The 11,043-nt window shown below is 41.9% G+C and overlaps 1 protein-coding gene across 7 annotated transcripts in view; it reads left to right on the forward strand.

Annotated features, from left to right (window-relative positions):
• Positions 1-10,629, forward strand: part of pkn1.L (protein kinase N1 L homeolog) — a 52,157-nt gene extending 41,528 nt beyond the window's left edge. For 6 of the 7 annotated variants that reach the window (XM_041587192.1, XM_018253631.2, XM_018253633.2 and 3 more), the window contains 9 exons: positions 5,056-5,131; positions 6,029-6,120; positions 7,024-7,200; positions 7,663-7,725; positions 8,156-8,232; positions 8,621-8,763; positions 9,633-9,740; positions 9,829-9,909; positions 10,090-10,629. In XM_041587192.1, coding sequence (XP_041443126.1) covers positions 5,056-5,131; positions 6,029-6,120; positions 7,024-7,200; positions 7,663-7,725; positions 8,156-8,232; positions 8,621-8,763; positions 9,633-9,740; positions 9,829-9,909; positions 10,090-10,293 — 1,021 coding nt within the window. In that variant the 3' untranslated portion in view covers positions 10,294-10,629. Of the gene's footprint in view, positions 1-5,055; positions 5,132-6,028; positions 6,121-7,023; positions 7,201-7,662; positions 7,726-8,155; positions 8,233-8,620; positions 8,764-9,632; positions 9,741-9,828; positions 9,910-10,089 lie in introns of those variants that run through there. The other variant, XR_005966399.1, reaches the window with a different exon arrangement.
• Positions 10,630-11,043: the final 414 nt, after the last annotated feature.

The raw sequence follows: 11,043 nt of genomic DNA on the forward strand, positions 1-11,043 counted from the left end.
GACAGGTCTGAGATGCCGGATTTTCAAATTCTGACTTTTCTATCCTCAGGGTTTCATAAATGCCAAAAAATGAGTCTGATTTTATAAAAAAAAAAAATCACAATTTTTTCTTGATTTTTGCATTCGGAGTTTAGTAAATAACCCCCTCAGCTATATAACCTTTCTATTTGTGGCAGTATCTAGCAGTTAGGCAGGTTGAACTTGATGGACGTGTGTCTTTTTTCAACCTAATTAATATGTTACTATTCCCTTATGCATCCCACCGGCTCATAATTTATGTTCTCCTCTTCCTAGGAAATGTATTTAAAGCTATGTTAGAACTACAGATAATGCAGTCACTCAGCTTTTTATATCTTTCCTATTGCTTATTGACATTGTATTCCCTCTCCTCACCTCTCGTGACGCACGGTTCCTGGATCTCTAGATGAATTGCGCTCTCAGAATGTTCTTTTGACTCATTACAAAAGGAATGTAAATGTAGTTACTCAGCCACTACTCACCTAAATAGTGATTAACTCTCAGCACATTGTCTGACACATTATCATGGTGTAGGATGCTGGGAGTTGTAGTGTAGCAGCATCACTGCTGGATAAAAGTTTTGGCCAGGTATTAGGTTCAAACAGCCAATGATTGCGTGACCCTGTACAGAGAATCCTGCCTGCTCTGTGTATACTTGGTTGTCTATTACTTATTTATGCAAGAGGAGAGAGAGGCAACATTTTATATGTCTCATCTATTACTGCATCCAGAGCAGTGTTTTTACTCTGCACATTGTGCCGGATTAAAATTCAGCGACACTGTTTGGCCACAAGGCAGCCTTACACCTAATGTCTGCCAAACTACAGGGCTATCCATTGCATTCCCTACACTGTATGTCTGAAGGATGTGCAAGCTAGGGAGACATTCTATGGGAGACATCATGTGCCAAACAAAAAAATCTGCCCATAAAGATTTTAGTGGTGTGAATGCCGGCAGAACTGTATTGAGAGCTGCTCTCTGTTCTCCAGAGAAACACAGACAAAAATCCAGTCTGTTCAGTATTTGGGGTGAGGGGGAAGGTTAATTTGGTTTGGGGAGACTTCTATATTTGTTTTTGCTTTAATAAATGGGGTAACCACCCTATTCACTGCAGGCAGAAGTAAAGCGAGTATTTCAGCACTATATATAAATAAAGGATAAATTGCAGTACTGTATACATACATCAAGGGTTATTTATTAAAGTCCAAATGGCAAAAACTCGAAAAATGTGAGTTTTTTGGGATTTTTTATACCCTTTGGATGGAAAAAGTCAGAATCCGAAAATCTGGCATCTCAGACCTACCAAGGTTGTATATAAGTCAATGGGAGAGGTCCCTATCCTATTTGGAAGTTTCTGTGGTCTGCTCTGGAATAAGGCCGAAATATTTTGGACTTTTTTTAGGCAAAAATCCAAAAAATTCAGGCTTTTTCGGAAAAAGAGACCAAAAAAATTGTACCATTCGGGTTTCCGCTAGATTTTATCGGGTTTGTCCCCAATCCAATTAAATCGTTCTTTTTTAATACTAAATAAGGTCCCGTCGTGGATTCTAGTTTGGTTGGACTTTTTTATTTTAAAAAATTCGGATTTTGATAAATAAGGCCCCAAAAGTTCAAATGTGTATGAGGATAAAGTGTTAAACAAGAGATTTCTTTGGGTCTCCTCAAGGGGGAGCTAACTGTTTATAATCGTTACCTTTGTTATTCTGCAGCCGAGACGACAGAAATGCACTTAAGTTCAATACTGCAAGATAACCGACAGTAGGATACATTTCTGTGGATATAAGGGTAAGGGCACACACACTAAGGGGCCGATTCACTAACTTCGAGTGAAGGATTCGAAGTAAAAAAACTTCGAAGTTCAAAGTTTTTTTTGGGCTACTTCGACCTTCGACTACGACTACGACTTTGAATCGAAGGATTCGAACTAAAAATTGTTCGACTATTTGACCATTCGATAGTCGAAGTACTGTCTCTTTAAAAAAAACTTCGACCCCCTAGTTCGGCATATAAAAGCTACCGAAGTCAATGTTAGCCTATGGGGAAGGTCCCCATAGGCTTGCCTAACTTTTTTTGATCGAAGGATATTCCTTCGATCGTTGGATTTAAATCCTTCGAATCGTTCGATTCGAAGGATTTTATCGTTCGATCGAAGGAATAATCCTTCGATCGTACTATCTGCGCTAAATCCTTCGACTTCGATATTCGAAGTCGAAGGATTTTAGTTCCTAGTCGAATATCGAGGGTTAATTAACCCTCGATATTCGACCCTTAGTGAATCGGCCCCTATGATTCGGGGAGCTTCAGTCGCCCGGCGATAAATTACCTTTTCTCGTGAGGCAACTTCTGTCGACTTCGGAAAACGAAGCGCACCACATGCCATCCTGACGGCGATTTACATTCTAGTAAGCAGTAAGCCTTTATGACCCACCTGCTGGACAGTTAATCATTGGTTTCTGTGGGTAACAACACTGGTGCAATTTAGCACCCATGTTGGGGAATGAGTCCCAGGAATTGCTCTATATCGTTGTATAGGCCTATGGTAGAAATAAGAAAGGTTTAATGGAAAATGTTGCTACTACAGGACAGGGATCCCCAACCCTTTTACCTGGGAGCTGCATTTAAATATAAAACAATACAAAAAATATAAAAGAAGTTGAAGAGCAACATAAGCATGCAAAAGTGCCAAATATGAGCTGTGATTGGATGGAGGTGGGCTGGCAGCTTACAGGAGACTGTTTGGCAGTACAACTAGTTTTTATACAACCAAAACAAGCCTGGAAATCAAAAATAAGCACCTGCTTTGAGGCCACTGGGAGCAACATCCAAGGGGTTAGGGAGCAACATGTTACTCATGAGCCACTGGATGGGGATCACTGCTAAAGGGCATGAGCCCACCAGTGTATTCCGTGGTTTTCTAGCAAACCAGCCTGACCCTGGAGAAATGCAAACTGGCAACATTTGCTCTTGGCCTTTGTCCCACAGCAACCAATAAGATATTCACCATCAAACTGGAATGGGTGGGGGGACAAACAATAAGTTTATCAGAAGACGATGGTCTATAAAGTGGTCCATGGAATTCGAAGTGAGAACTAACTGCAGGAAGAGGTCATGGATCTGGCCCGGCGGGGCCCACCAGGTTTTTTCCCGGTGTCCCGTCGGCCCAGTCCAACCCTGACCATAGGACTTTGAACCCTAATTATTGGTAGGCCCCTCCTGGTGGAGTTCCTGAATACTGATCATTTGCATTACACTGGTGACTCTCTAGTGATACCAGAAGGCTCAGCCTACAGGAAAAGCTGGATTTACATTCAGAGATGGACAGGCTGTGCAACCAACCAAAGTCCCTGCCAGGTATCTGCTCAAGGGAGAATTCTCACAAGGGAATAAAGGGTTGTATTCGGAGGTTATTTTACTGTTCCAGTTTCAGTAAGAGATGAACATGTGATTAATGGTCGATAACATTCTGCAGGAAAAGTCTGAAAGGAATCCTGGAACCTGATTGTCTGTGCAAGTAGACAGATTGCTTTGTAACTGCGCCATAACCGTTTAAGATATTCAATTATTCTGCACAAAAACATTTAGCGGGGCATTAGAAAAAAAAATCAAGTTTCACTGAAAGAGATTTGTCTTTGCCATTGCATCTCGGTGTGTTGGCTGCCGATTCCCTTCACATGACTCTTTCCAAAGAAGGCTAGCCCTCTGCATTTTTGATACGTTCAACTCAAATTAAAATACAGTTTAAGGGTAAAATAGGAAATACTCTTTAGAGTCTATGCAGGAGCCTAGCGAATGCAACGGACCCCTCTTTGTGTAGTCGGAATGAAAGCAAAGCAGGCATAAATAAGCGACAAGTAATTGTTAATGCTACTTGTTATTACTCATCTTTCAATTCAGGCCTCTCCTATTCATATTCCAGTTTCTTATTCAAATCAATGCATGGTTGCTAGGATAATTTGGACCCTAGCAACCAGATTGCTGGAACTGCAAAACAGTGAGCTGCTGAATAAAAAGCTAAATAACTCAAAAACCACAAAGCAATTACAAATTGTCTCAGAATCTCTCTCTCTCTCTACATCATTCTAAAAGTTAACTCAAAGGTGAACATCCCCTTTAAGTCAGGTTTATGCTTTATTATATAAATATCTGTTATATGCACAGACTTGCCTAACTTCTACTTAAAGGAACAGTTCAGTGTAAAAATAAAAACTCCTTGAATAGATAGGCTGTGCAAAATAAAAAAAATGTTTCTAATATAATTAGTTACCCAAAAATATAATGTATAAAGGCTGGAGTGACTGGATGTCTAACATAATAGCCAGAACACTACTTCCTGCTTTTCAGCTCTCTAACTCTGAGTTAGTCAGTGACTATAATGGGGGCACATGGGACATATCTGTTCAGTGAGTTTTAAATTGATCCTCAGCATTCAGCTCAGATCCAAAAGCAACAGTTATAACCCATGTCTGCCTGGTAACCAATCAGTGGAAACCAAGAGAGCTGAAAAGCAGGAAGTAATGTTCTGGCTATTAAGTTAGACATCCAATCACTCCAGCCTTTATACGTTACATTTTTGGCTCACTAACTATATTAGAAACAGTTTTTATTTTGCACAGCCTATCGATTTACCCAGTTTTTATTTTTACACTGAACTGTTCCTTTAAACCAGGGGAAGCCTTCCTCAGAGGTGAAAAAAAGTTGTTTGTGACACCAAAAAGGCAATAATGCCAGTCCCTGGATCTTCTTTGTAAACCACGATTTGAGGAGCATTTAGATGTCATCAACAACAAGACAGCCTTCTTTTGTTTTCTTCTTCTCTGTACGCCCCATGGTGGTTCATACCACAGGTTTCCCCAAGTCTGACCAAACAATCACAGCCTACTAACCTTGTGAGCCTCTATTTCAAGCCCTGCAGTCTTTCTACGGGCATCTAAATCCTTCCTGAAAGTCTCTAATAAAGGAACCGGCATTGATGCAGATGTTCATATGCCTCTCTGTTATAGAATTAACTCTGTATCCTGGTGTCTCTTTGTTACATAGAACGCAGAATGTCTCTCAGCTGTCTTTAGACAATTTCCGGCTGTTAGCGGTGCTGGGAAGGGGTCATTTTGGGAAGGTGAGTATCCTCAGAACAGACCTTGAATTCAGTCTTGCAGTGACCCTGATATATTGGCCATTGTTATATAACCATGTTTATTTCTATTTCAGTTTTTTTGGGCTGGCTTTCCTCCAGACCTTAGTTTTTATCTGGTTAGCTCTCATGTTGTTTATTCAGGGTCAGGGCCATCTCTCTCATTCATCGCAGCCTCTCTCTGTATATTCCCTTTTATCTCACTGTCTGTCTGATACTGTGGTTGGGTTGTGTATGTAGGACTTTTTTAACTGCCCTGTTTTTGGGGGTGGGAATGGAATTAGTTGTCCCTTCCTATATCACACAGGCTTATCACATGCAGGTAGTTCAAGATGAGCTCAAGGCCTCAGGTTGGAAATCTTTATTTTATTATTCATGTATTATGGTTTGGCCCCCTGCCTTTAGATACTGCTGGCCCCAGTTATGGTTCTGTATATGTTCCTAATAGGAAACAAGCAGCAACAATCATTTCAAAACAGACCATAAATACATGTGTGACTTTTAAAAAGTTTACAATCTTAAAGGAATAGGATTTGTTGCATTCAGGGGAACTGCATAGCATTTGGGCACACTCCAACAGCCATACAGCATGCTGGGGATTTCACTTGACGTCAAGACAAAACTGACAGTAAACGAGAATCTCTAAAAAAGGAAAAAAGTAGGTTTTCTTAAATAGGGTTCCAAACGACTCATTTGTTTAGTGCTACTCTGATAACAATTACAGTTCAGTTGCACATGGGCAAGTTGCATGAAACTTGAAGCTGCTATTTGTCATGTAAATATAAAAATATATATATTTTAGCACAATAAAACCTTTTAATTCTGTCTCTTTAGATCCAATGTCTTTAATTCATTGACCTGCTCACTAGCTTTTTATATCAGGTCCTGCTGTCTGAGTACAAGGAGACTGGGGAATTGTTTGCTGTCAAAGCCTTGAAGAAAGGGGACATCATCGCTAGGGATGAAGTGGAGAGGTGAGGCAGCACAAAAGGGCTTAAGAAAACCTTTTCAAATAGTATTTCAAAAAATAAAATACCCCCTGTATATATATATATATATATATATATATTCTTGTCCTTACTTCTTGTATGCCAGCACATAACTAGTAACCAAGGAATTGTTTCATGAACTGCTACATTTTGCTTAGCGTAACAACCAATCATGATTTAGCTTTTACTTGAGCAATCAGAATAGAGGAAGCTCACATCTGACTATGGTTTTCTCTGACTCAATACCAACCAATCATGAGTTAACTTTTACTGGTCTTGTGCAATCAGAATAGAGGAAGCTCACATCTGACTATGGTTTACTCTGACTCAATACCAACCAGTGATGAAAAAAGAAACCCTCAGCTGCTTGTTCAGAAGTATCTGCAGCCAATCTGTTTCAAGTGTTGGCCAGACAATTGTTGATGTCTACAGTGGATCTTCCAAGATCTTAGATCTTTTAACAGCAGATGCAAATGGGATAAAAGGAAACAATGTGGCCCTGTACCAAATGATTCTTTCCTGCATGAGTAATAGTCCATATAACACTACAGAATTGGATGGATCTCATCAACAGCAGGTCTGAGTTGCCTAGATGAGTATGGTCCATCAAAGTATGATGAGATTCATCCGAAGTCTACTGTTGTAATAGAGTTTTCAACTCTATTAATTTCTATAGAGATGCATCGGATAAACACTGGCACGCACAGCCAATCTATAATGTCATAGGAACTTGCCAGCGGGCAGCAGAGTGCAAATTAGTACCTCCAAGTGGGATCAGTAGGTGCACTGCAGGCCACTCTTCTAGTTATCCCTTTCATGAGGGGCTGCTGCACAGTGTTCAGAATATGTTCCATTTCTAGCTGACAGTTGTCTCCTCTTTACCCCCAGTCTTCTTTGTGAGAAGCGCGTCTTTGTTGCAGTAAGTGATGCCTCACACCCGTTCCTGCTTAGCCTCCTGGGATGTTTCCAGACTGCGGAGCATGTCTGCTTTGTCATGGACTATATGGCAGGGGGAGATCTCATGACACATATCCACAGCGAGGTGTTCAGCCAATCACGTGCCATGTGAGTGGATAATGTCAATGTGTTGGTGCAACAATCACTGGAGCCAGGACAGGCAGCTTTAAGCACCCCATCTGTTTAAGTGCCAGCTTCATTTGTAAGGGAATGCTGGAGCACAAGCTCAAATGGTTGCCTTTCCCTTGGGTATGATATATGTACATTGTGTATATTATAAGTCACCAAGAAGTCCCATGACTATATAAAAGGTCATGGAACTCCGAGGTTTTTTTCTAATAGCCTCATATTTTACAGCAAGGGGTACTTTATTTATTATAATACACAAGTTTTAGGGAGTCATGTGACAAAAATGACATCAGTACTCACTGTTTATAACCGATGACATCACTAGGCAGCGTTTAAAAGGATATACAGTAATTTACAAGATATTCAGGGCTTTTGTGTGTTATATATATAGATAGATATAGATAGATATATACACTTACCTGTACATGTACTCTTCCTCAGGTTCTACGCTGCTTGTGTCCTCTTGGGCTTACAGTTTCTGCACAGCAGGAACATTGTGTACAGGTGAGTTTAGCAGTCAACATTAAACTAAGCAGATCGTTGGATTAACTAGAAGGTCTATGTAGAACTGTTGATCCCAGGGTGCATTGATGCCCCAGTGTTGCCCATGGCCACCCTACCCAAAACTCACCAAGCTTTAATGAATGTGAATTGGGAAAGGATCATTTTGAGCCCAGGCGTGAGCAGATTTAGGCTGCTTTTTCAGCTAAACGTGACTTTTTGTTCATGGGTGTGATGCTGAATGTAAAATATAGATATGTAGGAACATACAATGTAGGCCATGGGAGGAGGGTGTGGTATATAGAACTCTGTAAAGCAAAGACACGCAGCTTGTAAGCCATTTGTAGGGAAACAAGTTTCCCACCCTGCTGTACGGAGACATCAAGCAGTTGTGGGAGACTGGAGAATAACAGATTGTTGGCTCCTCTCACAGGGATCTGAAGCTGGATAATCTACTGCTGGATTCAGAAGGATATGTGAAACTGGCTGATTATGGACTCTGCAAAGAGGGTCAGTAAAGGCTCTAAGGTTCAGAGAGATGATTGGCTGGGTTGTGCTTGCGCCTCCTCACATGGCTTATACTCCGCGTCTCCTATACATTCTTCCTGCTGAAGTCTTGACTGTCACAGCTGGTTCCCTTTCTCTGAATCTGAACTGTATCTCATATAGTGCAAGTTTTACGTCTATGTATAGAGCTAAGTCATCTTAGTATTCACAGTTTATTAACCTTGCTATCTCTGGATTAAATCTTCTGTCACATTCCTGCGAGGACAAGTTCTGTATTCCCACTTCTCTACAGTTATTCTCACATAACAGCATTCTTTCACTTCTACCCACAGCCCCACACACTGTCCTTATGGGATATCTCATTGTTTCTTCTTGTGACTATGTGCATTAGGTATGGGCCCATCTGATCGCACGTCAACATTCTGCGGCACACCGGAGTTCCTTGCCCCTGAGGTCCTCACGGATGCCTCTTACACTCGAGCCGTAGACTGGTGGGGATTTGGGGTCCTGATCTATGAGATGATGGTTGGAGAGGTAAGGGAGGAGCACATGGTTGTTGTTATGGAGGTAGCCATGGAGTACTTTGTACCCATTGTACATTTCCGTAGGTTGTATTATGCCAACCATGTGTTACGTAGGGTATCCCAAACCAAGAACAAATGTCAAGGTTCCTGTCACTTCCCACACTTTTGCCTATAGCAGCTGCCTTTGGCTGTGGGTGGAGCCCTCTGCTACTCAGATGCCTCCAGTTCTTATTGTGGGAGAACCAAGGAGAGAGTTCTGAGCGAGCACAGGAACTGAGCGTCTACGAAAGGGACGGGGGGCGCAGTCAGCATAGACAAGAACAGGCCAGGTCAAAACAATTTGTCTAAATGGTACCAAATCAGAGAGCAGGAACAAGGTCGAGTTCACAGGCCAAGGTCATACACAGATCAGATGAGTAGTCAAACATGGGCAGGGGTCAAGTCTGCCAGCAGACAGGTTCAAAAAATGAATATCAGATTTAGAAACACCCCCAGGAACTTTCGAAGGAACCTTTACGTTGGGCAATCAACATTAGGCTAAGAGCCCTTTAAATATTTGAACTTCACACCAATGCGTGATGACGTCAAGCGGTGCTCCAAATAAGAGCGAAGATACCCGAGCGCCGCACAACCTGGAAGCGGCAGAATAGACGCAACGCACGGATCACACAGGAGGAAGTGACGGGTGTCCCTGTAGGGGGGTGGCGGGCGTCCCTGCCAGGTCATTTTCTCCCACCATGGTGCAATATGTGGTGCATCTTGCAATAATCTTGGAATAACCTCTACAGATATCTACCATTCACATCTCCACCATCCGACAATTCTTTTCTTCCTTGTTTCTCTCAATCTTTTCAATAATTAATGCCTTTATTGTTTTAGTCTCCATTCCCAGGTGACGAGGAGGAGGAAGTGTTTGACAGCATTGTGAATGATGAAGTTCGTTACCCACGTTTCCTAACTGCTGAAGCTATTGCCATCATGAGACGGGTGAGCATACTGTCTCCTCTCTCCACGCTTGCCTGCTTTCCCTTGGGAGCCATGCGTCACCTGCCTTTCTATGTTTCTCTTCTTGCAGCTCCTGCGCAGGAATCCTGAAAGACGGCTAGGCGCAGGAGAGAGAGATGCTGAAGATGTGAAAAAGCAACCGTTTTTCAAGGTCAGCAATAAAACTTACTGGTGTCAGCCCCAGTTCTATAGCCTGATGGAACTGAGCACTCTGATGAATTGTAGTAGAAAGATGCATTTGTACCATAGAGTTGCTCAGTGCATCTGTCCTAGCATATAATAATGTCATGTGTAACTTATCCAAAAACATTTCTATTTACCTCTCCTCAAGGACATGGATTTTGAAGCCCTCCTCTCCCGTCGATTACTGCCTCCTTTTACCCCATGCGTGAAGGGACCACATGACATCAGTAACTTTGACCCTGAATTTACATGTGAGGGACCAGAACTGACTCCTCCACGGGAGCCTCGTCTTCTGAAGCCTGAGGAGCAAGAATCTTTCCATGGATTTGACTATGTGAGGGAGGGTGCATAAAGGAGTAAAGCTGATGAATGAATGCAGTTCTTTGTGTTCTTCCTTTCCCCTCTTCTCATGTTCTCCGTATCATTCTCTAGCTCAAGCTGGAGGTCTGTGGGCCAGATCTTCCCCTCCAATAGATTTATGTGGCCTTGTCCAAAGCTTCAACTTTCTTCTCTGTACAACATAATTTTATTTTAATCCAACCCACAAATATTAGGTCTAGTGGATAATCGGCCAGTACCTGAAAAGAGTTGGATGTGCATTCTTCTTCCCTTCATTAACTCTTCCCTGCCCTTCTGTGCCTCCTGCCCCCTCAGTGAAAGCCGTGTAAATAAATTTTTTTGTAACGTTTTATGTACTTTTGCTGTGTTGTATTTGAATGTGTTTATGTCATAGACCTGGGCTCATATATATATATGTTTTATTTCCCAACCAGCAATGTAGGAGTATGAACCCTAATACAGTACCCATCATTGCTTTTCAGAGGCATTGAGGCAAATTTATTAAATGGTGAAGTAACTAATGTTAGCGAAAATCGCCAGCGTAACGTCATTTCGGAACTTCACCGATTCACGGTCGCCGGCGTAACTTCACTAGCGAAGGAGATAGACTCTAGAGGTGCTTTGATCCGTAACGCCAGGCGAATTTGCGGTCTGGTGAATGTACGTAACTACTCAAATTCACTAAGATGTGAATTTTACTGAACGTTACCTCTTGCGCCAGACTTGCCTTTGCCACCTCAGACCAGTCGAAGTGCAATAGAGT

Source organism: Xenopus laevis, chromosome 3L, assembly GCF_017654675.1.
Source record: "Xenopus laevis strain J_2021 chromosome 3L, Xenopus_laevis_v10.1, whole genome shotgun sequence".
NCBI classification, from domain to species: Eukaryota; Metazoa; Chordata; class Amphibia; order Anura; family Pipidae; genus Xenopus; species Xenopus laevis.